The sequence below is a fragment of the Carassius carassius genome, chromosome 46 (genome assembly GCF_963082965.1).
Source record: "Carassius carassius chromosome 46, fCarCar2.1, whole genome shotgun sequence".
Classification (NCBI taxonomy): Eukaryota; Metazoa; Chordata; class Actinopteri; order Cypriniformes; family Cyprinidae; genus Carassius; species Carassius carassius.
Window position 1 is genome coordinate 21,472,203 of NC_081800.1, and position 26,687 is coordinate 21,498,889.

General features: G+C 35.4%; 2 protein-coding genes across 7 annotated transcripts; one reads left to right on the forward strand and one right to left on the reverse strand.

Moving 5' to 3' along the window:
* The first annotated feature begins 6,221 nt into the window (after positions 1 to 6,221).
* LOC132129384 (testis development-related protein-like) lies at positions 6,222 to 14,600 on the forward strand. The gene is made up of 4 exons (XM_059540963.1): positions 6,222 to 6,610; positions 10,310 to 10,357; positions 12,312 to 12,427; positions 13,785 to 14,600. The coding sequence occupies exons 1-4, from the start codon at positions 6,518 to 6,520 to the stop codon at positions 14,212 to 14,214; spliced, it is 687 nt and encodes a 228-aa protein (XP_059396946.1). The 5' UTR covers positions 6,222 to 6,517; the 3' UTR covers positions 14,215 to 14,600.
* A 2,464-nt stretch (positions 14,601 to 17,064) lies between these two features.
* Positions 17,065 to 25,858, reverse strand: LOC132129370 (F-box only protein 25-like). 6 transcript variants are annotated; one of them, XM_059540938.1, is made up of 12 exons: positions 25,761 to 25,858; positions 25,194 to 25,348; positions 25,019 to 25,117; positions 24,299 to 24,399; positions 23,472 to 23,521; positions 23,212 to 23,304; positions 23,004 to 23,097; positions 22,697 to 22,881; positions 21,746 to 21,928; positions 21,310 to 21,453; positions 19,135 to 19,161; positions 17,065 to 17,592 (listed from the first exon to the last, which is right to left on the reverse strand). In XM_059540938.1, exons 2-12 carry the CDS (start codon positions 25,319 to 25,321, stop codon positions 17,503 to 17,505), a joined length of 1,194 nt encoding a protein of 397 aa, XP_059396921.1. In that variant the 5' UTR covers positions 25,322 to 25,348; positions 25,761 to 25,858; the 3' UTR covers positions 17,065 to 17,502. The 6 variants fall into 6 exon arrangements, with proteins under 6 accessions (XP_059396921.1, XP_059396925.1, XP_059396922.1 ...); XM_059540941.1 differs by having other exon boundaries at positions 17,538 to 17,592; positions 19,135 to 19,209; XM_059540942.1 differs by lacking the exon at positions 25,019 to 25,117.
* Between the last annotated feature and the right edge of the window lie 829 nt (positions 25,859 to 26,687).

Consider the following 26,687-nt stretch of genomic DNA (forward strand, 5'->3'; position numbering starts at 1 on the left):
CACAGTGGCAAAGCCATATTATAGAATTTATAAATTGCAATATATGTGGGCCAAAACAATAGTTTTAACTTTAATATCTAGCCAGTATTCCAGAAATGCTCCATTTTTTTCTGAGCATCGGGTATACCATCCCTTTACAAAAAGATAGACAGGATTTCACGAGGACATGTGACCAGTGATATAAGCACCCAAAGCTTTATAAGTCTGCAAGTGTCTGAAGAGCGGTGACAGATCCGTCTTGTGTGCCTGTGTGTGTGTGTGTGTGTGTGTGTGTGTCTGTGTGCGTGGACGGGACTTTTTTGGTTTTCTGGCCAGTCTGATCTGCTCCAAGAAACACTGCTGAGATGTTCTTCCGCATTCCTCTCCTGACACCTGGATACATTCGATACCTGCAGGTGAGTGTCCAGTTTCTAAAACCTGAGCAAACTAAATGAGCCTTCTCCAAAATGTGGAAAATTATTACTTACTTACATATGTTATTAAGAACAGTAACATTACCTCTGTCTGTAGAAAACATTTTTTGAAACTCTAGCAAAATATATTTAGTAGAAAAACAATAAAACAAATGTACATGACTAGCAAGAGCAAGATTTTTAGAGTATGTACACAAATCAGAGAATCTTAGCATGAAAAAATGTAATGTATTGAGTCATGTTTTACATTGGGATTCTAAAACTAAAAATGCTTTTGTTTTAATAAATTCTCTTAAGAGGAAATGTTCTGGAAGTGTTCTTCTATTATTATTATTTTTTATTTTATTGTTTTTTATATTAAAAGGTCCTTGCACCTCTTAGACCCCAAACAAACATCCATCATGTATGCATTGTATTTTTGTAATGGGTGTAGTTTGATATACAAGTAAGCATATAAAAAAATCTAAATTATTGAGCGTATAAGAGATACGGTAGGGCAAAAATATATCACAGTAAAGCAGATACAGATGAGACCGAAATAGATTAAACAATAAATAATAATAATTATAAATGAAATAGAAAATATTTTTTGTTATTAATTTTTAAAGCAAATTAATTTATATTTCAAATGTTTAACTGTTACTTGTCTTGATTTAAAATCCATAAAAAAACTGAAAAAAGCTATATTTGCAATAGTTATTTGACTGTGGAATTTGAAAGCCTTTTTTTCACAGTTTTTTATATACAGGAAAATGGATCTCGAGCCAGGAGACGAGGCACTATATTTAGTAGTTAAGTTTAATATGCACTCAATTGTTTGCACTTTAAATCATATTCATTGAAAAAGCTACAAAACTATATTTGTTTATGTTGATAAGCTTCTTATCAGACTTAATCCTGATCTAGGAAATTCAGTAATACTTCTGAAAGAGCATGTTTTTCTGAGAACTGCTTCCTGGATCTATCTTCTCTCATCTCATGCTCATAGATGAGCCATGAACACTGACCTTTGACCTTTTGCTTTTAGACTCAGACGGCGCGGACCAGTATGCAGAGGGAGGGTCCTGCTGTACCCCGCCTTGCCATGCTGCTAGGCCTTGTGGGTATAGGGATGTCAGGATACAGCTCTCGCCAGCTGACCTTATATCACAAGCCATTGCCACATCTCCTGCGGTGAAACAAAAAGCAGCAAACAGAGAGAAAACCCATAGCTTTTGTTTAGGTGCGTTCTTTCTTGAACAAGCTCGGAGATCATGCATCCATTTGTTTATAGTTTTACCACATCATGCTGAAGTTCATAGTCCTGCTTTGGTTGCGAGGATGGCCGATCCTCAACCCCAAACTTGTTCTCTGGCAAACAAGGGAGTGAATTAAATGCTTTGACTTTTTTATTTAGTTTAAAAAGTGCATTGAAGATGCATAAGAGGTGCAAAGTGTCCCCCTGAATCATAAAATGACAAGTGGGATATTTTATGGTCTTGCGGACCTCAAAGATGCTTCAAAGTCTACTTCAATTAAACATTGAGGACAGATGTCCACTTAGAACTGGATTATATTTTTGCTATAATATGTAATGAAATTTTGGCAATCCCAAAAATAATTCTACTCTTCGTACACCTGAATATCCTAAAGAAGACCAACACAGTCTCCACAGTCAATGCAAACCAGCCAACAACAAATCCAGCAGCCAACAAGACAAGCACAGCTGTCACAGCTCAAACATCACGCTGAAGTATGACTCCAGTTTTTATTGATTTTCTTAAATCATTTTAAGAGACATATTGCTCTAATGAATAGAGCAATTTAAGCAGGTCACCTTCATAGCTATGAGTCACAGTCACTATTTACAGGACAGGGATTCATCTTTAATATACATTAAGCGTTTAATATTCAATTTGTCTATATATATATATATATATATATATATATATATATATATATATATATATATATTTATATAGATTTTATATAGATTTTGTTTGTACAAAGAGTTTTTGAGTTTGAATGTACATATAATGTAAATAAGTTTATTTAATGCATATATTTCTGTTTGAAATGTATTTATGTTACGTAAATAACAAAGTGTGTATTTCGAAATTCTTTAGCTTTGAGAGTAGGGCAGTGTTTTTTGATGGGCCTCCAGCTTACCATTCACAAGCGTGTACAGAAATCCTTGTCTGGATTTTCTCTTCCAATTTGGGCTTGGCACTCTGGTTTGCAAACCTCTGTGTCACCCAGACTAAGCAAACTTAAATCTGTAACCCCCAAAAAAGCCCATGAAGGACACTGACCTATCAGAAACTCTCTCCTAACTAGACAACTGATCAATACGATCTCATAAAAGTGTTTATTTATGAAAATATTGTGTGTTTTGGTATTGACGTATGTAATGAATGTCTCACCGACAGCTAAATGTCATTGGTTTTGTGAATGGGACGGGATCGATGTGAACTTGAGACTGAGTCATGTAATGATGTCATGACATCTCAGAGCAGACACTCAAGAAGAAGAAGAAGAAGAGCTTATGTTCTTAAAACGGTCTAATCCGCTCATCCAATTACAGTTGGCTGCTAACATAAGGTCAAAGACGTTTATTTGGAGAACAGATGGCCAACTTGAATTGGGGAAATTGTGCTGTTTTCATCCTCTGTGGACGCTATGACTGATTTGCAGTGATTTTTGTTTTATTGTTCTTATTGTTGACATTATTCAGTATAATGATTGTTGCCGCTGTGACCATTTTAGCACTTTATGGCAGGAATGATTGTATTTTCATAGCTCTTTTTGAACGAAGAGAGTATATGTCTTGTAATTTATTTTAATTGTGTATTTATTTACTAAATCAAATATTCAAGCACGTAAAGAGACTGAAGTGCTTACATGGACGTCTACATACCTATTGAAATTAACACAGTATACATTTCTATTGATTTACTAAATAGCTCATAATTAAAAATTAGAGCTTTAATTTCAGAGCTAAAAAAAACTTTTAGCGTTTTTTGAATTTTTTTATATTATTTTAAGTTTAAAGCAAACATATTCATACTTAATTTAAAAAAGATATTTAGCATGCACAAAATTTTAACTGATAAGCCAAATATCAAAACTCCAAATTGATTTAGTTTTAAACTAATGCAGTAGGGGGCAGCACTACACTAAAACCTCTAAAAAATAGCAATAACTTGAACTTTAAAAGTAAGCAGGAAATATTAGTCCACTAAAATCTGTTTACAGTCTACTAAACTGTTTATATTTGTGTTTATGTAAGACAGAGAAGCACTAAATAAGAGTTGTTAATGAATGTCTGATCTTCCGGACAATCACATGTGGTTTTAGTAGCTGTGTTGCAAATGCACTGACTCACTTTAGTTACTAAGCTCTGCAAATCCGAACCAGAACCAACCTGTCGAAATTACTTCTCCTTTATACATGCAACCACATACATTAATGCTGCAAATAAAGAAATATGCAAACCTACATGTGTGCTCGAACAATCTATTTCATCTTTGCACACAGATTTTTGTGTTAGGTTAGTGCAACTTTCACGAAGGCAATCTGATTATGTTTGCTTGCCGGTCGTTAAAGAGAATTGGTCTTTGCCAGTGCACGTTATGTGTGCACTGTAAGTGGCTGTGTATGCAGAGAGAGAGAATAGGGGTTATATAGCCTACTCAGGATGAGTCAGCGTGTGATTAGACTGTCTTATATCTTTGACATGGATGTGGCCTGGAAAGAAGATTTAGAAATGAACTAAGCGCTTTCTCTCACGGCTCACTCAAAAAAAAACTGCAGTTTTATACATTACGATTAGAAGTCAATATGAATCTTAAAGCAACTGTATGTACTTTTTTGCTTTTTACCTTGAGATATCAGTTTTAAAATCATTTTGATGCTTCACTGAATTCTTATAAAGCAAAAGGCTTCTGTTTCAATCCCCAAACCTGTTCTGGATAATTTGGTGAGCGGGTGCGAAATTCCGCAAAAGAGCGGATTACACATGAACAGCTATCCACTGTAATTATGACAGTGATATATATATATATATATATATATATATCCTAATGAATGGAATCAAATCCAATCCTTGTTTTGTGTGTGTGTGTGTGTGTGTGTGTGTGTTTCCTTGTTGAATACCTTGTTTCAAATTATGTAAATAAAATGAATGAATGCAGTTTACTGACTTGAAATCAAAGAGTTTCAGTATTCAAAGTCCCATGGTCACAGAGGCTGCATTTATAAAAAATAAAATTATTTTAAAAATACAAAACCATATATGCTGTATTTTTACATTGTAAGCTATTTATCTATTTAACTTAACTGTGTTCTATTTTAACATATTGTTAAATGTTAATTATTTATTAAATGTTAAATGTATTTGTTTTTGTTGTTAATAATGATGATGATGATGATGTTGAAAATGGTTGTGCTGCTTAATTTTTTGTGAAAATGCATTGTAATACTTTTTTTTCCAGCAAAAGATCATCCTGTATTTGAAATAAAAAAAAATGTTGTAAGATTATAAATGTCATAATGTCAATTTTGATAAATGTAATATATCCTTGCTGAATAAAAGTATTGATTTCTTAAAATAATAATAATAATAATACAACTCACAGATGATTTCTGTGCACATCTTAAATCAGACAGGACTCTTATCACACCAACACATGTTCTGTTTATGTATTTACTGTAAACATGCCTGTATGAAGATGATATCTGATGACCCTTCTGATCTGTAGTTTGTGTGTGTGTGTGTGTGTGTGTGTGTGTGTGTGTGTGTGTGTGTTTTCTCAGGTAAGGTCAGCTTTTCTGTCTTGTTTGTTGTGTGTGAATTGTAATATTATAGTGTAAGCTGCTGTTTCCAAGCTATTCTTGAAGTCTTCTGGAACCCACAGTGGTGAACCAGTCAACTTCTTAAACAGCTTCATAACCCTCATAAGTTCATAATCTCCTTAATGAAAACTTTAGACATGCTCTGCTTGTGTTACAATTCTTTAAACAGTTAACAAAGAGTATATTCTTTACAGTTAAAGCATGGGAACATTCCCATCACATGAACACATTTATACATTATATATCCAGCTAATGTCTGATAAGCAACACATTTGATTAAACAGAAACCTTTACACTGAAAGTCAAGTTGGCATGCTGCTTAGCTCTTCACAAAATAGTGTATTCTTCACACTTACATAATTATAATACCTAAAAACATAAGATAAATTAATGTGCCCTATAAAAGCATTTGCCATTCCTCGAATATGAATTTTCAATTTTATGAATCTAAAAGTATTATTACAAAATATATTCACATAATACTATTCCAAAATATATTCACATAATATATATATATATATATATTTTTTTTTTTTTTTGAATAAATTAAATCCAATGTGATTTTTTTTTAGTGCATGGATGAAATGAGTTCTCCTCAGGTTCACACAGGTTTGCAATGTAACATCAGATGTAGCTGTACTTTTTCAATATTTTTTTATTTCTTTACTTAAAAAAGTGTACTTTTTGCCATTTGGTTGGAAATTTTGCATTTAGTCCTATGTCTACATTTTGAAAGGTGTGTTAAGTGCTCAATTTTTCGGTCTGCTTAGAATGAATTAAAAACGTCTTTTTTATTATATTCAAAAATAGGACATACAGTAGGAAAACAACATCTTCTGTACATCAATAAAGTCTATGGACAAATTACAAATAAGCCAAGAAGGTCACGGGGTTAATTAATTAAAAACGTCTACCCTGACTGAACCTCGTCTGATGACGTGATAAGACCTCCTGTCCGGGTGGGAGGGTACGAGGGGCGAACGCCACGCCCATGTTGCCAGGACAACTAGCTGTTCAGCGGCAATCTGATCCACGATGGGAGGAGCGGCGGTCCAGGTGCTCCAGCCAACCGTGTGCTCCGACGTTCATCAGAAGAAGATAGTGGGCAGGAGGAAAGTGTGCGTGTGGGGGGTATCGTGATCACAGACGGGTTATTGTTCTGATTTAACCGCTGCGTCCTCGCGATCTCCTCACCAAGAATCTTCACTCGCGTCCCATGGACTGGGACAATCCCGTGCTTCTGAGATACAGCTGAACTCCGAGCGCGCATAATGTTCAAGAAGGGCAAGAGCAAAGTTCTGGTGGATGAAGCGTCGGAGGAGGACGAGGCCGAGGCGTCGTGGCATCACGAGCACGCGAGTCAGGTGAGGTGTGATGTTGCCCGTGGCCTTCAAACCTGAGAGATCAGATGTGCTCGAGTTTGGCTGGGTCACATTTCTGTCTGTACAGTGACCGTATTGTTTACAAAGCGGATGCTCCCCCGAGCAAGTCGTGAAGTAAGATTATAAAAACAGCAGCGAAATGATAATTATCATCTTCTATAATTTAACCCGCTTATTAATGTGTCACCTTACTTTTGAAATCGCTCTCGTTTGACATTTTAAAGTTCTGGAGGGTATTTCAGTATGAAGCATATGGAACATGCGATGAAGGGAACATTTTGAATATTCCGGATATGCAAATAAAGGATAAAGACAGTATTTATAATATGAAAGAATGAGAGTGGGATATAATATTAAAAGTACTAAGAGAGTGGAAATAACTGTGTTTACATGCTTTTTTCGGTTATTTAAATGTAATTTGCATTAACTAGATTTCTGTGACTGGATAAAAAGGCCATATTTTGGTTTTATAAATCAGCTGGCTTGTATTTCTTAGAATTTGGGCTCATGGAAATGATTTATTTGGAATTTACATAATAACTGAATGTTCCTTTGTTTTTGCTTATGTCATCGGCCTTTAATAATAAACCTGTATCTGTTGACCAATATGAGTATGGAATGTGAGAATAGGGCAATGAAAATATGTTATATATTACAGCAGAACAAAATGAATATAATGTAATATTCCAGCAGAATAAGAGTCTACAAGAATATGAGAAGATTCCCACATTTAAGTTTTGTTCATGTTTCGCTGCATGTTTTTCTGAGCCAGTGATGTCGTTTGTGTGTGTGTGGTTATGATCAAATGTATCTTAATTAAATGTTGCTCTGCTGTGGCTGAGTTTAAATTCAGATTCATGGCATTTGCTGCCGTCCTTATTTTCAGATCTAATGTTCTGTCAGCTGTTAGACTGCAGGAGTCAGATAAGGTCCTACAGTGTAACAGCAGGAGACGGTTGCAGATAAGCTTGCTTTCTCTCCCCCTCACACTTTTTAAAAAAATATATATTTCAGAAGCTTGCACTAAAAAAGTTCAAGATTCCCACTGCATTCTGTGGCTAGTGTGATATTAGACGGCCTTGACTAAACCACGGTTATGTTCTTCCCAAGAGAATCTGTTCCACAAACATGTTTTTGGTCTCAGAGATGGGAAAGAGTCTAGTCAAAATCTCTGATATCCTAGTCTGATTATGAAAGACATTATGACAACTAGTCTAGCTGCTAAACTGTCTGCTGGGTTTTGACCTCAAATTCTGATTTATAAATAGTATATGCAGCAATCAAAGCTGTTACCTGCTGCTTGTTAAATTAATTGATGTGCCAGAGTACTATGGTATTACCATTTGATACCATCACTGTACCATGCTGTCATATATCATGTACTTTGATATATACACTCAACCCAAAGTTGGGTTGCTACTTTGCAGTTACTACTGAATTGCTATTTATACAATTACAAAAAGGTATAGAAAACATTTTTAAGGTCATGGTAGTTTGCATAGCGGGACCTTCAGACTGACGGCAGAAGGTCTGGAAACCTTGGCCGCTATGAATGGCCAAGGCCCGCCTTTTTGTATTTAAAGAGACAGGCACGAAAAAGAGCGTGTTGCGACGACAACTTCGAAACTCCCAAAGTGTTTCCCATTTTGTGAGCCGTATGCATTAAATGCTCAGCCAGCGGTGTGCAGCATCCACCTGGATGATGCGACGGCAGCCATAGTGAGCCAGAACGCCCACCACACACCAGCTTACTGGTGGAGAGGAGACAGAGTGATGAAGCCAATCAGCAGATATGGGGATTGTTAGGAGGCCATGATGGTCAGAGGCCCATGGGCGAATTTTGTTAGTGAAGCTTATGGCTCATTACAGTAGTGATACTACTAGGCTTGTGGACTGTACGTTGGAGAAGGAAAGGGATGGTCTTGTGTTGTTCGGTCTACAAAGGGATATTTCAGTGAGCTCCGCTTCCTTCAGCTGCTAGACAGTTTGTTCACCCAGAACTTGGTATGTAGAGCAGGAAGCACGACGGATGAGGCCAAGCAAACCTTCACTTACATTTAACTCCAGTTCTATTCAGGTCCCGTCAGGACCTCAAATTTTATAGAAAGTTTCGATTTTCCTGTGATAAACAAGTTTTCATGGAGATGAATGTCCTCTCTGTTCCAGCAGTTTATATCGAGCTGTTTTATGAGCATTGGTTTTATTTTAAACCATGTCAGGTTGCCAGTAGGTAAACATCATTATTCAGAGGGACAGTTTTGTTGATACTGTGGTTAGGTCCTTCATAAATAAATTGAAGGCAGAATAAATGGACTCCTATGACCCTGTGTTCTTAAATTTTTTTTTAATTTTTTTAGTGAAGCCAGGTCTGAGCTGTCCCCAATATGCCACAATCATAAGAAATGGCAGAGTCCAGAGGGTAAAGGACTTAAAATATCCGAAACATTCCTCTTTGCATCTTAGCTTCAATCTTTCATGTATAAATGAGCCTGTAATCAGGCCAAGCGCTTCGGTAAGATGGGGTGGAGGTGTGTGGCAGTGATACAAGGAGTGAGAGGGAGTAGAAAAGGTGGAGGCAGAGGGAGGAATGACATTCTCTCTCTTCATATGAATCAAATTCTGCTTTTGAGTCATGTCAGAATAATAGTGTTTGCCCTGGTTTTGCCTGAAACGTTGGTGGAAGTGTTGGCCATAATCAAGGGTAAAGATTTTACATTTTATATATGCACGTATGCATGTGTATGTGTATATATAGATATATAATAAAACGAGTGTTGTGTGAAATCAATTCATGTTTTTTTAAATGAGTCACCAAGGATGCATTTATTTGTGCAAAATAAAGAAGAATATTATTTAAATTTTAAATGACCGTTTTATGTCTTAATATATATTCAAATTAATTTTTAGCATCATTACACCAGTGTGAAATGATCCTTCAGATATCATCCTAGCAGCTTATTTGGTGCTCACAAAACATTTAGTCTTATTATTATTATTATTATTATTATTATTATTATTATCAATTGCGAGAACAGTTGTGTTGCTTAGTCACATGATACTTTTAGGTGTTTGGCTCAAAAAGGTTCGAAGAGCAAAGATGGCAGATATATGTATACACCAGTTCTTGAGGGCGAAAGTTTTGTGTGACAGCTCCGTTTCCCATAATTCTCTGAGGCAGATAAAGCATCGGTTACACACCTAATGTGCATCCTTTGATCTTCAGTTTGTTGCGCTAGGGCTAAAAGTCTCCTGCCTTTTTAGGGCAATGAAAAAGTGAAGTAAGAACTTTCCAAGAGGCAGCAATAGGTGGGGCAGGAAGGAAGGGGAAGAGGTCAGACACTTAACAGGAAGTTGAATGCCAGAGCAGTTATGATTGATCCCCCAAAATAGACAGAATTAATTATAACATTAACACTAATAGATTGGATTACACTTGAACCCAGTGGGATATCTATAAGAGGAGTGTTTTACTCCTTAACTATATTCATGTTATGACTCTTTTTCTTTACAGAAAACGATCATTTTCAGGTCCCTCCTCAAATGTGCAAGACCTTGTTTATTTAGCATGCTAAAAATATCCCTCACATTTTTCTGTGTCTGTTGTGTTCGTAGACATTAGCGTGTGTTTAAGTGTGTGCGTGTGTTCTCATTGTTTTGTTCTCCTTGGCATTTGCCCTTTAGGATAAAGACTCCGAGGGAACAGAGGAAGTTCTGAGCCCCTCAACAAAGGTAAACACACCAACACACACATCCATAACGTTTTGTAGCTTCGTTTTGTAATGTGTTGACAGTGTCCGAAACAATACCATAGCAGCATTGTTAGGATGTGACCAGAAAAGCCTGATATGAAACACTTTTTATTTTTGTCAGTTCTGTGTGAATGGGCGCGATGAATGGAGGGAATACAGTGGAGGGGAGAAAGTGTGTGTGAGTGTGTTGTGCATAATCTGATAAACATGTAGAGAGGATGTGACACATTCTTTCAGAACAATCTGGACAATAGCAAAAGTAGCAAACATTCAGTGGTGTGCTTTCCTACTGATGTCATGTCATATTTTAAATGATCAAACAAGTATCTGAACTGTTTTCTGACCAGTAGTATATATATATATATATATATATATATATATATATATATATATATATATATATATATATATATATATATATATATATATATATGTTATTCTATATATTATTATATATATATATATATATATATATATACATATACATATACATATACATATACATATATATATATACATATATATATATTATATAGCGGAGGAGTGCCTTTTAATCTCAAAGGATCCTGAGAAATCAGTTTTCCTTGATATGACTTATTTATAGATGCTAACAGAGACTTCCAGAGAGTTCTGCTGTTTCCTCCAGTGATGGCAGGTGCTCAAGTGTAGTGCTTTCTTTGAGGTCAAAGACGAGTCCAACAGTAACATCTGTTTATCTGATGGAATGAATAATGTGCCCTAAGACTCCTAATGCTCATAATAACAGCTGTTCCCGACATAACAAGTGTTTGTGTGCATAATCAGATGGCATGTTTTAGCACAGCGGAGTGATAGAACACAGAGGTCTTTGGTTTGAAATAAAACAGGGAGTGGCGAAGAAAATTAATCTCGTGCTGTTACCTTTTTTAGTGTTTGGTACATTTTAATTCCTCCAGACATGTAGCAACAGCTACTTAATATCTGGAGGATACAGAAATGAATGCAATGTAACTTGTGAATGCAATATTCCTATATTTCATTAGGAAGCCTATTTTAGAACCATAGATTATTTTCATATAAAGTAATTCTCTAAATAAGCATAAACAAATCAAACATTAAAAAACAAAAACCTTTACCGAATGCCATTCTGAAATCTGACAGGGAATGTGGAAACATTTAAGGAAGTTATAATTTTTAGTCAATTGTTAAAACCTTCTCCTTTGTATGTTAGAATGATTTAGTTGTTTGACATTTATGATTTACCATGTAAACATGTTTCACTTGTTTTTTAGGTGCTTAACAGATAATCCCCAGAAATTCTCATTACCATAATTCAAAAATTATTCTCATTGGTGTAATTAAAATCATCCAGTGCAACAATACTACCATGATGTGCTTACAAAATAATAATAATAATAATAATAATAATAATAATAATTTAAATTCTGATTTTGGAGTGAAATATTACCCTTTTTTCAGTCGAGGGAAGAACATTCTGTACAAGGCCAGTCAGAAAAAAATGAACAACTTGTGAAAGTGAGCGAGGAAATTGTGTCAAAGGTACTTTCCTATATAATAAGCTGCAAAGCCGGGTCGGTATTTCAAACCCTGAGGGTCATACTGGATGCAGGCAGGAGGGAGTCTGAAGGAATGCGTCAGATTGCAGAATGACCCACACACACATCTGCTCAGATGTCTGGCCTTCTGTCCGTCAGACACAGCTTTCTGCTCCTGCATCCAAGATGAAGTGTGTCTTTGTGATTAGCTGTCTTTGTGTCAGGCTTAAACCTGCAATCATCTCTTACCATCTGTATTTCTGTCTCACTGAGAAACCAAAGCTGAGCCTTTCTGACACATAACACACCAACAGTCATTTTACTCTGCCCAGAGCCCTATTGTATGAATAAACGAGCAATTTCTGCATGGTTTGTGACTCTGTTTTTGACCTTTTGTAGGATTCGAAGTTAAAGAAGGTTAAATCAAAGCGAGAAAAAGGAGACAAGAAGTTGTTTCCGTCTCAGGACGATGAACACATCTTGCTGACAGGAGTCACTGTCTCTCACAGAAGAGGGTAAGCTAAAGCTAAATGAAGTATGTTTTGCAAGCCCCAAAATTACCACATGTATTTTTGAGATGATTGCAATAAATTTAGATGATTGTTCCTAGTAAACAGGGATGGGTGGGACAACCAAAACCGTGTAATTTAAATGTATTCATAATTTTATATTACAGTAGCAGTATGTGTCATGCCATAGTTATCTTTGCTGAAATGTTAACCTAAATTAGTTTTTATATTGCATAACCATTTATTGATGCATTTTTTTTTTATTCTTATTCTTATTCTTATTATTTGGGAGGTTTTATTTCATTACAGCTTCCAAATGAAAATATAGACATAATTTTTTTTTTCTTCTAGTCATTTTAGGAGCTTAAACATTCTTTGTAGATGTTTTTATGATGTTTAAGAAATAGAATGTACATCAATCCAATGTTTTTGAGATGATTATCGGATGTTTGTACATACACACACACACACACACACACACACACTCAAAAGATGTTTAAAATAGAATACAATGGTTTATGTGCTTCTTTACAGGCGTCTCTGCATTGGATGGGCTTGGTGGGAAAATTCAAAACCACATTGTTCAAATCTTTTGGTCTGCCTCAAACTCACACCATTAGTTGAGCCAGAAATTGACATGTTGGGCTTCTGAAACCAACAAAGCCATGTTGTAAAACCAGCACAGAGCCGCAGTGTTTATAGTCAGTCTGTGGGGGAAATGAACTAGTGGCGTGTTTAGAGGTGACTCTGCATATTAAAGATGGATTAGGAAAAAGTATTTTACCAGCAGAGACGTACAAACGGCACATTTGAGTGCCTAGAAATGAAGATATGGCTACTGTATGCAGTAAAAATAGAGATAAATATATCTTTACATAGCAATGGAAAATCTAACATATATGTTTTTGGACATAAATATAGTCTTACGTTAAACTGAACCATCAAGTAAGTGTCTGAAATGGAAACCGCACCCTGTGGCCCGGCCTCTGTCCTTTCTGCTGAAGCATACTGTATGTGGCTGCTTGTGCCATTATGACACATAACCAAACATCATACTGTACATACAGCATAATATATTCACTGTTGATCTTTTTACCCTTTCATATAAGCAAATATTAAGATTGTGTGTGTGTGTGTGTGTGTATATATATATAGAGAGAGAGAGAGAGAGAGAGAGAGAGAGAGAGTTAGTAGTAGTAGCAACAACAATAATATTAGTGCTGAAATTTCTTGGAATTTAATTAATTCGTTTCATTTATGATTTTTTTTTCCAGCTATGCAAGCAGTACCAGTGGTTTTAATAATTTTTGAGGGTAGAGCATTTTCACCTTACAATAAATCCTGCTGCTTCATTCTCTCCCAGGTCTGCTAAGAAAAACTGGGAGGACGACAAGAGTAAAGCGCACTCAGAAAAAGACAAAGCGCACTGTCTGTGGGACAGCATCACCATGACGATGAAGCAAATCACACCTACGAGGAAGATTGACAAGATTGAGGGCTGGGAGCCGCCTCAGCTGAACGACGGGGTGGAGGAGGGAATAAATGAGCCGGAGAAGAAGAGTGACTCGTCCCCGCTGTCTTCCCCGCTGTCACTGTCTCTGCCGCACTCTCTGGGCTTGCCGTCCTGGGTTGGCTTGGGTTCAGAGGAGGACTCGTCTCGTTACGCTAGTCTGACTGAATCCCAGACCGGTGGCCCTGCCCAGTGGGCGGCTCGGGCGCGAGATAAATTAGCCGCAGTTCGCCGCCGAAGTCCAGCCAGCCTATCAGAGAATAATTGGGAGGGGCTAAAATAATTTCCATATCAATGTCTAAAAGGATGTCCACAACCCTTGTAAACCAGCTCTGATTGGACAGCCCACTGATATGAAGATGTGAAGAGTAGGACCCTCAGACCAAGAGTGCCTGCTTCCAGTGCCTGTCAACTTTCCCATTTGATATAAAATGCGCTTCCAATTTTTGAATGAAGCCTCCTCGTTGAAATCACTGGATGTACTCCTAGTTGGTGTCTGACATCACTGACCGATTACCATGGCGTTTTGTAAATTACTTTTAAAGGTTAAATGACATTTAAACACTCAAAGAGAGAGTTCAACCAAAAATGCAAATCTTGTCATTGTTTATTCCCCCTCATTTCAAACCTGTTTGTTTTTATCTCTTTCTTCTGTGGAGCACAAAAGATGGAGAATAGCCGAATGTCCCAAGAACCATAGACTTAGTCAGGTTAGAACCATAAACCTCAGTCAGACGCCATATTGAATAGATGATAATGAGGCTGTGGACAGTGGTACGTACTGTATACAGGTCCTAGATTACATAATTTTTAAAACTTTCAAAACTGCTTTATTTCTTTTCAGAAAGACATTTCGTCAGCTTAAAGGGTTAGTTCGCCCAAAAAAAAATTATGTAATTAATAACTCACCCTCATGTTGTTCCAAACCAGTAAGACCTCCATTTATCTTCGGGACACAGTTTAAGATATTTTAGATTTAGTCCGAGAGCTCTCAGTCCCTCCATTGAAGCTGTGTGTACGGTATACTGTCCATGTCCAGAAAGGTAAGAAAAACATCATCAAAGTAGTCCATGTGACATCAGAGGGTCAGTTAGAATTTTTTGAAGCATCAAAAATACATTTTGGTCCAAAAATATCAAAAACTACGACTTTATTCAGCATTGTCTTCTCTTCCGTGTCTGTTGTAAGACAGTTCAAAACAAAGCAGTTTGTCATATCCGGTTCGCGAACGAATCATTCGATGTAAACTGATCTTTTTGAACCAGTTCACCAAATCGAACTGAATCGTTTTAAACGGTTCACGTCTCCAATACGCATGAATCCACAAATGACTTAAGCTGTTAACTTTTTTAATGTGGCTGACACTCCCTCTGAGTTAAAACAACAAATAAAATCAAACAGGTTTTAGATGACATAAGGGTGAATAAATGATAACAGAATATCTATTTTGTAGGTAAACTCTTGTCTCTTTAAATCTACATTTTATCAGTGCCGATTAGTCTCAGTGAGACTCTCAGTCGCCATAATCACTCGTGACGAGAGATCGACGCTTTGTGTGTAATGCTCGAATCTTCGATTCAGCTGTGGTTAATTTATTCCACTGTGTAGATCAAGAGTGAATGTGAAATGATGTAGAAACACCTTCATTCGTAGATTTATAGTCGCCACTGCCTGCTGATTCACAATCATAATGTCCTCTAATTACTCTATGCAGTCATTTCCTTGCTATAATCCCAAACTACTCGCTATATTGATCATGCTAGCAATATATTCAGTGCCACTTTTCAGTAACAAAGAACTTACTGCGGCTTTATGAGACTTACAGGGAACAGTTTTCAGTTGAACGTGTATGTGCTCGGTCCTGTCGCTGGAGATTTTGAGCTTTAATCAAACTGCTAATTATAATCGTTGGATTCATTTGGGAAAAAAACACCGTCTTCTAGGGTTGAAACGAAGTTCTAAACTGGTTGGTTTTTCAGGAATGGAATGAGCATCCAGGTCTCATTAATAATGCTTAATAGTAACGATTGTTACAAACATTATTAGTTGAAGCCTTCCAAAGACCTCAAGAGCTGTGCTGTTTTATCATGAAGTGTTTTTCTTGCAGTGCCTCGACTTAAAATTCATTTTGTAGTGATCACATGATAACTAGTTATTCTCTTCCAACACCCTCAACATGATAAAAATGACAATCATCATTTATAAGACTGATATAAAATGTATTGTGTATAAATACAAACGATAAGATGCTGTAGTTCCAGGGGTTCAGATAAGTTGGTGAATCTGAATAAAATGTACTTTATAAACAAGCACCCCCCTCCCTCCCATTTTTTTGTTTATGAAAAATGTGTCAATGTGTTTATAATAAAACAAATCCATCATTTAGGCAATTTAACTTTAAACCTTATAGCTTCAGACGAAATCCACATTTTATTTAGAACTGCTTTTAAATGTTTTCGCTTGTAAACAGTGCATGATCTGTGTATGTTGCTCTCCTGATTCATACAAGATGACTTTATACTGAAGAAAGCAGTATTACAGATAGACAACTTGATTTTAGCTGGAAGTAATGGTTTAAAGTTAAAACATCTTGATGGATTTGTTTCTTACAACTTCTTCTGACAAGAAAATAACTGATTGATTGGAGTTGCATGGATTATTGAGATGTACTTATCAGCTGTTTGGACTCTCATTCTGACGGCACCCATTCACTGCAGAGGATCCATTGGTGAACAAGTTTAAGACCATACCAATACAACAAGACTTAATAATTTTAGGTAACTTTGTTTCTTGCAAATGCTTGATAGTACCAAACACATCATACACAGCCATTTCAATGACATTTAAATTATTGGAATAATAACGGAATATTACAAAGTTCAGAGAAAGGATATAAAATACATTTGTTCATAAATAGCAAGGCTTACATTGGATTTTCCTTCTGTCCTCACGACAGATTTGACAAAATGTATCTTAAAAAGTTGTCTTTTGCAGTAAATGTACACTTTAGTGTTGACGCATCAAATATATATACGCACAGCATGACAAAACAACACGAGAGCTCACGTAAACATTACCTAGGCCTACTTCTGACGTGCATTTCATTGGTATAGAAATTAAATTTTTTTAATCTCTGCTTAGGATCTCTTTTCACTTTTGTGTTGTCTTTCCCAAAATCAAGATTTAATTTTTCCCCTTTAACAAACACTCCTTCACATATCCCGCCCTTTCTTGCTGTTCATCTCCCATCTTTCTGTGCTTAAAGAACAGATGAATTGTCTGAGAACACAATGAGGAAAAAAAAAGTGGACAAATATGTAAGGAACATTAAAATTATGACATCTTTCCATAAGCCCTTAAAGTTTGGGTGAGGCAACAGAAAATTCAGTCATTGGTTACACTGTCGGACATTTGAACATTTTAAATCACAGTACGGCTGTCTGGGAAATGTAAAAGAGGAGAGGAAAGGACACGGTTTGGAGTTGAAAATGTTCTATGAGTGTTAGAGGTCTTTGTTTGCAGGTGTTCCAAAGGAGATCGCAAGACGAGAGGTCCAACAACATACTGGATTTCAGAACTTGAAGAGGTCTATAAAGTGTTGGGGAGAGACGGGGGTGAGGCAGCTGTCTGGATCATTTGCTGTGCAAGGATGTCCCGAGTCCTGCGATGGAAAGAGAAAGCGGTCAAAATCAGATTGAAGCATTTTCTGATTAAAATGTGTGTTTTGGTCCATGCAAAAGCTGCCACTACATAGGTTGGTTGCTCGGGTCCCTTCCCAGTGAAAAACATTTTAAAGAAACTTTTTTCACTATAAAGACTTTAGTGCACAAGAAAGATTCAATGGATATTAAAAGGTCTTCATGGAACCATCGTTGCCAATAAATAATTTATTTTTAAAAGTGTATGGGATTTTGCTGCCCTTTTTATCATCCACCTGGCAAAAATTGTAAGTCTGATGGCACAAAAAAGTTCTAACACAACTCTCCTCAACTAGCCGTATTATTTGTGGTTTTATTAATGTCTGAAGCACAAACAATGTAAGATGAAGTACAGTACCAGAGCTGAGTATAGGTTAATTAACAACTGTACACTGTTACTGATTTGTAGTTGGTAAATTATTATTTAACCAAATCTATTAGAATACATGTTTTAGGTAATGCATTCTGACTTCTTTTTGATTACTTTTGACTTAAATCATTTATCACATAATTTAGATGATTATTTTGTATCATACTCATTTTCAAAAATATATTCTATGGAAGCCCGTTTCCGTCACTAAATATGAAAGAAAACAAGGTCATTGCGACTTTTTATAAAAAATAAAGTCAGAATTGTGAGTTATAACATCAGAATTCTGAGAACAACACCACCAAAAAAATCGGAATCGCAATTACAAATTAAAAGTATTATTTTTTATTCAGTGGCAGAAATGGGCTTCCATAAAATCTTATATGAAAAATATACAAAAACAATTTCAAAACTAAGGGTTCATGAGTTGAAGGAAAGCTACAAATTAATATATCATAAAAATTATATATATAGCATTAACCTACATCAGAGAATCAATAAATTATTATTATTTACTCCCATTGTGTGAATAATATGTAATGATTCAAAAAATAAAATGATGCATAAGTACATGCAATAATCCTACACCAGACCCTAATCCTAACCCTACAGCAAGTACTTGTTGTTAATTAATATTACTTAGTACTTAAATGCACAATTACACTGTAAAATAATGTATAACCTGACCTACATTAAAAATATTCAGTTAGTACCCAGCACTGCAAGTTACACACCAAGTGTAATACAAGTGTAATACTCAGGGTTAGGGGTGTATTTAAGTATCCCTAACTATAAGCAATTATAATGGTCACTATATGTATGTTCATGTGATCAGTCGAGAGATGCAATAGTATATAACGGTGATGTGAAACACTGACAACATAAACCAAATGAGGAAAAATAAGACATTCAGAAAAATATATCAAAATCAAATATTGAAATTAATACAAACAATACAGATCAGTCCTACTGATTCAAATGGATGGAAGTGCAAGAGAAAATGATGGGCAGAAAAAGAATAAGTTGACGGAGGTTAGGAGAAAAAGAAAAAAATGACAGATGAAGCAAAACTAATTTTATTTACAGACACTACTTTCAAAACAAGTGCACACTCATTAAAAAACTGAACATGTACCTTAAAGATTAAAGCCAGGTGTCTGTCCTTTAGGAGTTAAGGGACCAGGAGGAGAACAGGGAGAGAATAAAAAAGCTAAAGGTCAAAGGGTAGAGGAAGAGGGCTGATATTACAGAGGGCAAATTGAATAGATATAACTAAATATAAATATATATTTTCCAGAATTTAGTTGATAACAATAATTAGACAATATTTTGCTGAGTGCGTTTGGCAGGTTTAGGACTTCCGTTGACCGCTGACTCCCAAAGCTTTCGATATTCTTCATATTCTGTGCAGTGATTAGTTTGCAGGCCTAACTGAAATGTAACTTTTCCAATAAGTTTAAGTTGATTTGTACCTTTCACAAGAATTTTTACCTTTATCAGGCCAATTCTTTTCCTAACCTAATAAAAAAATTTAAATTTTTAAATGTAATCAATAAATTAAAATAGCAAGACACTATAGGGCTGTTACCAATCAAATTAAATCAGCATCAACAAAATTTGTGTTTGTAATGCAGAGGTGGCACAGAATCTAATAAAAAATTATTATAATCTAAATTAGATGTTGTGATGTTTAATACTGATGATTTTATACTGAGAGCTTTAATACAGATTTTTGTTAATACAGATATTTGAAATAATTTTTGAAGAGAAAAGGGAAAATATACTTTAAATATAAACCTAGAATCGACAGTAGGTTGCAACAAATCACTGCATAAAAAAGTCATTGAGTCATTCATTCAACCGATTTGTTCAAACCGCTGACTGATTCAGTAAGAGACACTGTTGTGTGTTTCTCAGAGAGGTAAAACATTTCTGCTGTGGCTTTGTTTGGAACCATTTTCGTTGTCAAAATAGAGCAAAAACTGTCTTTTAAGTCACTTAAAATTAACTTCTTGTTTATTGAACTGTTCATCAAATCAGTATCACATTTGCAATCGTTCTGATATTGGGAGAAAATACGCCACTCTTCGTGTGATATTAACTATATCAGATGATAAAAATATAAAAGACATAAACATTATACAGGGGCATTTTTGCCCCCTTATCTTGAATGTTGGGGGAATGTTAATGTATTTGAAAAGACTAAATCACGCAGTGAAAGCGTGGACTCTAAATGTAGTCTAACATCACATAGTGTATGAGTGCATTCTCTGGGTGTTTTTGCAATATACTCGACAGTGTCAAATCACATATAATTTTAACAACAATTATGATATTATCGTAGATTATATATAATCACACACCCCTACAGGAAACTGCTGATATTAAACTTTTTCCAAATGAAAATAGGTACATATATGTTATAACAGAGTTTTCATATTTTAAATTCTGTCATCATTTACATCATTTAGGTGAACTATTCCTTTAAAAACACTACTGTTAAAAAATGTGGGTTCAGTAAAAATACTTTAATAAATGTATACTTTTTTTCCAACAAAAATGCATTAAAATGATCAAGTGACAGTAAAGACATTTATAATGTTACAAAACATTACCGTTTAAAATAAATGTTGGTGTTTTTTTTACTTTCTATCCATTCAAAGAATCCTGAAAAATGTATCACAGTTTAAATAAAACTACTAAGAAGGGCTACTGTTTTCAACATTTATATGAAATGTTTCTTAAACAGCAAATCAGAATATCAGAATGATTTCTGAAGGATCACATGACACTGAAAAAATAGAGTAATAATGCTGAAAACATTACATTTCGAAAATATATTAAAACTATTATTTAGAAATGTTCACCATTTTTTCAATTATTTCGAACACTGCTCTTTTTTCTTTTCTTTTTTTTTTTTTTTTTTTTATAAAATAAATGTTGCCTTTGTGAGAAACACTGAACAAATCTTACTGACCCCAAACATTTTTACGAAGCTATGCTAATACTGGTCGCCTATTAAGATCAATGGAACAAACTGATGCTTGTCTATCGATAATTGTGTCTATAAGAGGTTCCTAACCACAAACTGCGATTATAGAAGATCTTTCCACACACACACACAAAAAAAATAAAACGGCATGCAAGGGTTGTTTGTTTAGGAGCAATCAAGTGTGGCACATACTGTACTGGGCTTCAACATTAGAAACATAGAAAAGCAGTTAAATCTAAATAGTGACAAAATCCGAAGGGACGTTGTACTGTCTATTCACAGACCAGAATGTTTGACATTTAAAAAAGGATTTCTTACATTCCAGAAGAGGATGCTACAGTGCCTGCAGAACTGCAGAGTGTCTCCGTACTGTTCTTTCACAGGGTAGTATTTCTGAAGTGTAAAAAACATCAGCTTCCAGTCCACATGGCCCTTCTCTGACAGAATCAAGTGCCTGCAGAACTGAACACAAAGGAACAGAGAGCTCTGTGAGGAAAAGAGGCCTCTCTCACACGCTTGTGTGCATGACTGCTATCTTGTGGCCAAATTAAGTCACTGACCCAACTTTCAGCAATTTTGAATTTCCAAAAAGCCTCGCATTAAAGAATCTCAGATAAAACCTCATTCAAGTGTGCTTTCATCATCTTTGACCACTTAAAATCTTGAAAAGAATGAAATATTGACTGAATATGTGTGAATTTGTGTGTGATGGTAATGGCGTTTATGACTGACTTAATAAATTCTTATTTCTCACCTGTTTCTCTGCAAAATGAAACAGACACAGTTTTTTCCACAGTTGCCGGTCCTCACTGAGCATTTGCAGTGTTGGTGTGGTTTGTCCCAGATTGATGATGTCACAGGCATCACTAAACTTGAACATGATGTTGTTTTGCATGTGCAAAGGAAGGTCGCTCAGTGTTATGCCATTTGAAACTTGCTGCAACAAGACATATTTAGCATTATATAAATATAAAGAGAAGATTGTTGGCTGCTACACTCACAAGAAATACAAGATGATGGTCATGCACAAGAAGCACTTTTTATTATGGATAAATGCACTTTATTGGACTTCTTTTGGACTATTGTTCAGAAACATCTGCCCACTGCCATGATAAAGCTTGGAACAGCCAAAATACAAGATACAAGAACAGCTGACTTTAGTCCTAAAGGCTTATTAATTTGTTAGATAAGCACAGCATCTCTGTTACATACGGAAGTCTATGGAGACCATTGATTATTTTTTTGCATTTTTATATTTAGTAATATGGCTTTAATATTAAAATACATATTTTAAAATATATTTATTTTATATGAATTATTTATTATTTAATAATTTTTAATTATTAATTAGCTTAATGATTTATCATTCAAGGTTATTATTTACTATGTTGTATTAATTACATATTATATCATAAACTTTCATTATTTAAATAATAAATGTGTAATGTAATAGGCCTGGGTGGTTTACTGAGTTTGTACAATGTATCAATATATTCTTTATAAGCCACATATATTAATATAATCATTTTATTTATTAATCACCCCACTAGTCACAACTAGATTTTGACTGACCTGTGCATTTATAATAATAATTGTTTTGGTTTTTTTTGGTGCTTTAAAGGGGGTTAGATAACTCTTTCAATAAACCCAATGACAAACTGCTTTTTGCTTATGCTTAACCCATAAGACTGTGAAAAAAGACTACCTTTGGAATTTGCAAATTGTTGAGCTTCTGCTGCCAGTTTAAGATGGTTTCTAAACGGCAGACCCAAATGTTGATGTTACCAATCAGCACACACTTCCCAACTTCTCGGATGAGGATGCAGAGCGTGGAGCTTAGATCATCCAGCAACGCCTTGATCAGACGTGGGTTATGATGGTCATCCAGAACTGTACGATTAAAAAAACAAAAACAAATATACATTTCTATATGCACATATATTGGGACAATTGTCTTCTGCATTTATTATGTAACTGGATAGTCTGTGAATAATTCTGAATGATCAGCTCACCTTTTCTCACAATCTTCTCCAGGACATTGAAATAGTTTTTCTGAGCAGCTCCACTCAAAGACGTCAGCTGGGACTTGGCAATCAACTGCAGAAGCTAGGAGAAGTAACCAAGAGTGGATAAAGTGAGAGACGATACAGAAGCAGAGTAAGTAAATCAAACAGAGAGAGGTATTCTAGTGACTGTCCAGCAGAGAACAGAGCATCTTACTTTGACCACATAGTTGAATCGCCGCACATCCTGAATGGCGCTGGAAAAATCCAGTCGATTGAAGGCCTCACCAAGAGTACAGTACCCATGCCTCTGCGACAACAAACACACGGTTCGCATTTGACAAAAGTTAGAAAAGTCTACCGATGGGAGAACTATGAAGTATAAACAATGACATCAAATTATTCTATGACTTCAGTTGTTTGTTTGCTACTCCTAGAGTCTTGTACATGTGGTTGCTATGACACAATTTATCTCACCTCTCGTGTACTCTCCTTCTGAACATAGATCCACCGCTCCTGGAAAAAAACTGAGAAAAAGATTCAAATACATTTAACCTATAAACTAATATATATTATATACATTACATAAATTCACTATTTACTCACCCACATGATGTTCCAAACTTGGCATTCTCTCTTCTGTGGAACATAAACGAAGATATTTTGAAAAAAGGTTCCGTTCCCATTGACTTCCATTTTATGGATAAAAATTCTAATGGAAAACAAAGGGATCTGAAACTTTTTGGTTACCAGTTTTCCTTCAGAATATGTGCTTTTGTGTTCCACAGAAGAAAGAAATGCATAGAAGTTTGGAACAATTTGAGGATAAGTAAAATACACAGATTACAAGATTACACAGCTCTCTAGAAAACTTGATTCTGATTGGTCTACTGTAGCATTCTGTGGTCATATATTTTTGCACAATTAAAAAAAAAAACAGTATGATTGTTCCAAAAAATAAAATCTAAATAAAACTCACTATTAAAACTTGTGCTGCATTGTTGTGCTGCTTTGAAACAATCTGTTTTATATAAAGCACTACATAATTAAATCTGACTAGACTTGTAATTTATCATGATGTAAAAAACAACAACAACATATTAAATGATTAATAAATACAAAGCTCTAATGAAAAATTAATTCTGAATGCCCAACTGTAGCATTCTGTGGTCTTATATTTTTATATAATGACTGCTAAAAAACATAACTGCCCATTGTCCCAAAAAACTGTAATTTACAGTTCAATTTGACATCATTGTTGCGATAATCAAGTGTGATGTAATAAAATAGAACAGTTTTTTTACACTGTGACTTAGTGTTGTTGTTGAAAAAATCCTTTTTTCTCTTCTTAGCAGCTACTTCACAGACATCTCCCACGTAGACGTTCTCCTTGTCAATGTCCAATCTAGAGAGTTAATAAGTTAAAGTTAACTATGACTATACCAAAATACTTTAGACAATACATTTCCATTTAACAGTCCTATTCAGAGTGACCTACAAAAAGTATATGATTGTGATAAACAGATAGCAAGTATGCAATTTAGACTGTTATCTGCTAGGAGCACTTACTAGTACACATAACTTGACACATAATGCAATAAAACAGTGCAAATCAACAAACCAATGCAAGTTCTTATTAATTATTAATCAAGGTATTGCTAAATGAGTTCTGAAGATCTGAAGACATTTGAGCTTACACAGGTGAGTGTGCGGTCTATCGTCTAGTGAAATTTAACACTGAAATCACATGTGATGCAGTGGTACACTAAAACTATCCAAACAACTACTTGTGTCCTCACACAGTCAGATGGTTTCAAATATTCTTGTTTCCTTATAGTCTGTCTGACCGACCTCAGGTCTGTTGTTCCCATGAAAGCATGGCCAGAGTAAGGTGTTTTTAGCTCAGTCAGTGTATCGCTGTCTGAATATATTCAAAAACCAGTTCACGGCTGTCTATTCGATGCTATTCCAGACAATGACCACAGACGGTTAAAACAACAAACAACAGTTCTAAACACGGATACCCGACTTCCCACACGCCACAAACACACTTCCATTTTAGTCGGTTCCTCAGCGCTTTTCTGAGGTGGTGTAGCTTTGTGGTTAAAGATCGGAGGTGGTAACTGAAAGGTTGTAGGTTAGGTTATCACCCTTGAACGATCACTACATTAAACTGACATAATTCAAAACATCCCTTACTCTTCCAAGGTAAGTTCATTGATATTGTCTCCCAGCTTGTGGCTCAAATATTCAAAGCGTTTCCAGCCGTCCTCAGTTTTGATCCAGCTCCAGCCTGGTGATCTCCAATCTTGGCCCAAGAACGGCATGTTCTTCCACCTGCTCCAGACAGAGACCTGAATACAAGAGACTCTTATCTCAAACCATTATAAAAGAGCAAAGGCTTGTCACATATCACATGATCAAACAATATCATCATGATCTGATCAGACAAGACATATAATAACAGTCATTCAAATCAAGGCTTTAAAAGACTTATTTCACCTTCTTTATGTAAAATATTATCTTTGTAAAAACAAAAATGACGCATTTTGAGGTTCATTTGTAAACTGTAGATAAGCTCTTGATTTTTGAACAACTAACTTACTGCCAATACATTTTCTCAAATGTCAAGCCTGCCAAGAGGCTTATCTTTTTTTAAACGTCGACAAAACACTACAGACAGCTCAAATCTCTACCTCTTTTGTTGTTTTACTTGCAAAATTGTGTGTTTGTATTGATAACGGACGAATATTTAATTTTACTTACAGCTAGTCCTTTGTTACGGTGATGATTTTCTGCTTTTCTTTGAATATTGACGGAAGTAAACAGTCAGAAAAGCGGAGTGTATGGCACGCCTCCCGTCGTTTGTGATTGGCCTTCGTGTTTGTATTTATTTTGTTGCTACCCGGAATTCCACAGCTGATTGGCTCTCGGTCCTGTCGATCACTCACCGAGTTTATGCCAAGCTCCCAGTCTCTGCAATTTCTTACACGTGACACGCAAGATGCACATGTTGACATGTTTTGATTTTGTGATGGGGAAGGGAAATTAAGATAATGAACGATCGCATAAACTAACAAAGCATATTGGATCATGCGGCATCACAAAGTAAACATTTAATTGCTTGGTTTTTGATACAAGGAATAAATAGGCTTATATGTAAGCCCCTCAGCCTGCTGAAAAGCAGCTAGAAAATGTAAAGATGTTCATTCTTAATTTTAATGGAAGTCAGTGATTACTGTCAAATGTTTGGTTACCAACATTCTTTAAAAAATATTTTTTTGTGTGTTTAATACTTATAAAACTAGATCATCTAATTATATTTCCTTGGCTATCCCTAGAAAGAAAACTACTTATGGTTCTGGTTTTGAATTTGCAGCCTCAAATGATTGGAATGTGCTACAAAAGTTATTGATATTAGAGGCACGTATTCCAGTATGTACATTTAAAAAAATATATAATAGTAAGTGCTCCGACCTCGACCTGTAAATTTTTTAACTGGATTTTATTTTTATTTTATGTGTTTTATGTATTGTAACATGTTTGTATGTCACTCATGAGATATTAATTCTCCTGCCAGGCTGTTATTGAAAATAAGAACTTGTTCTTAATTAATTTGCCTGGTTAAATAAAGGTTAAATCAAATTAACTCTTATAAGTGTGGAACAAGTGGAGAGCGATTAAATGATAACC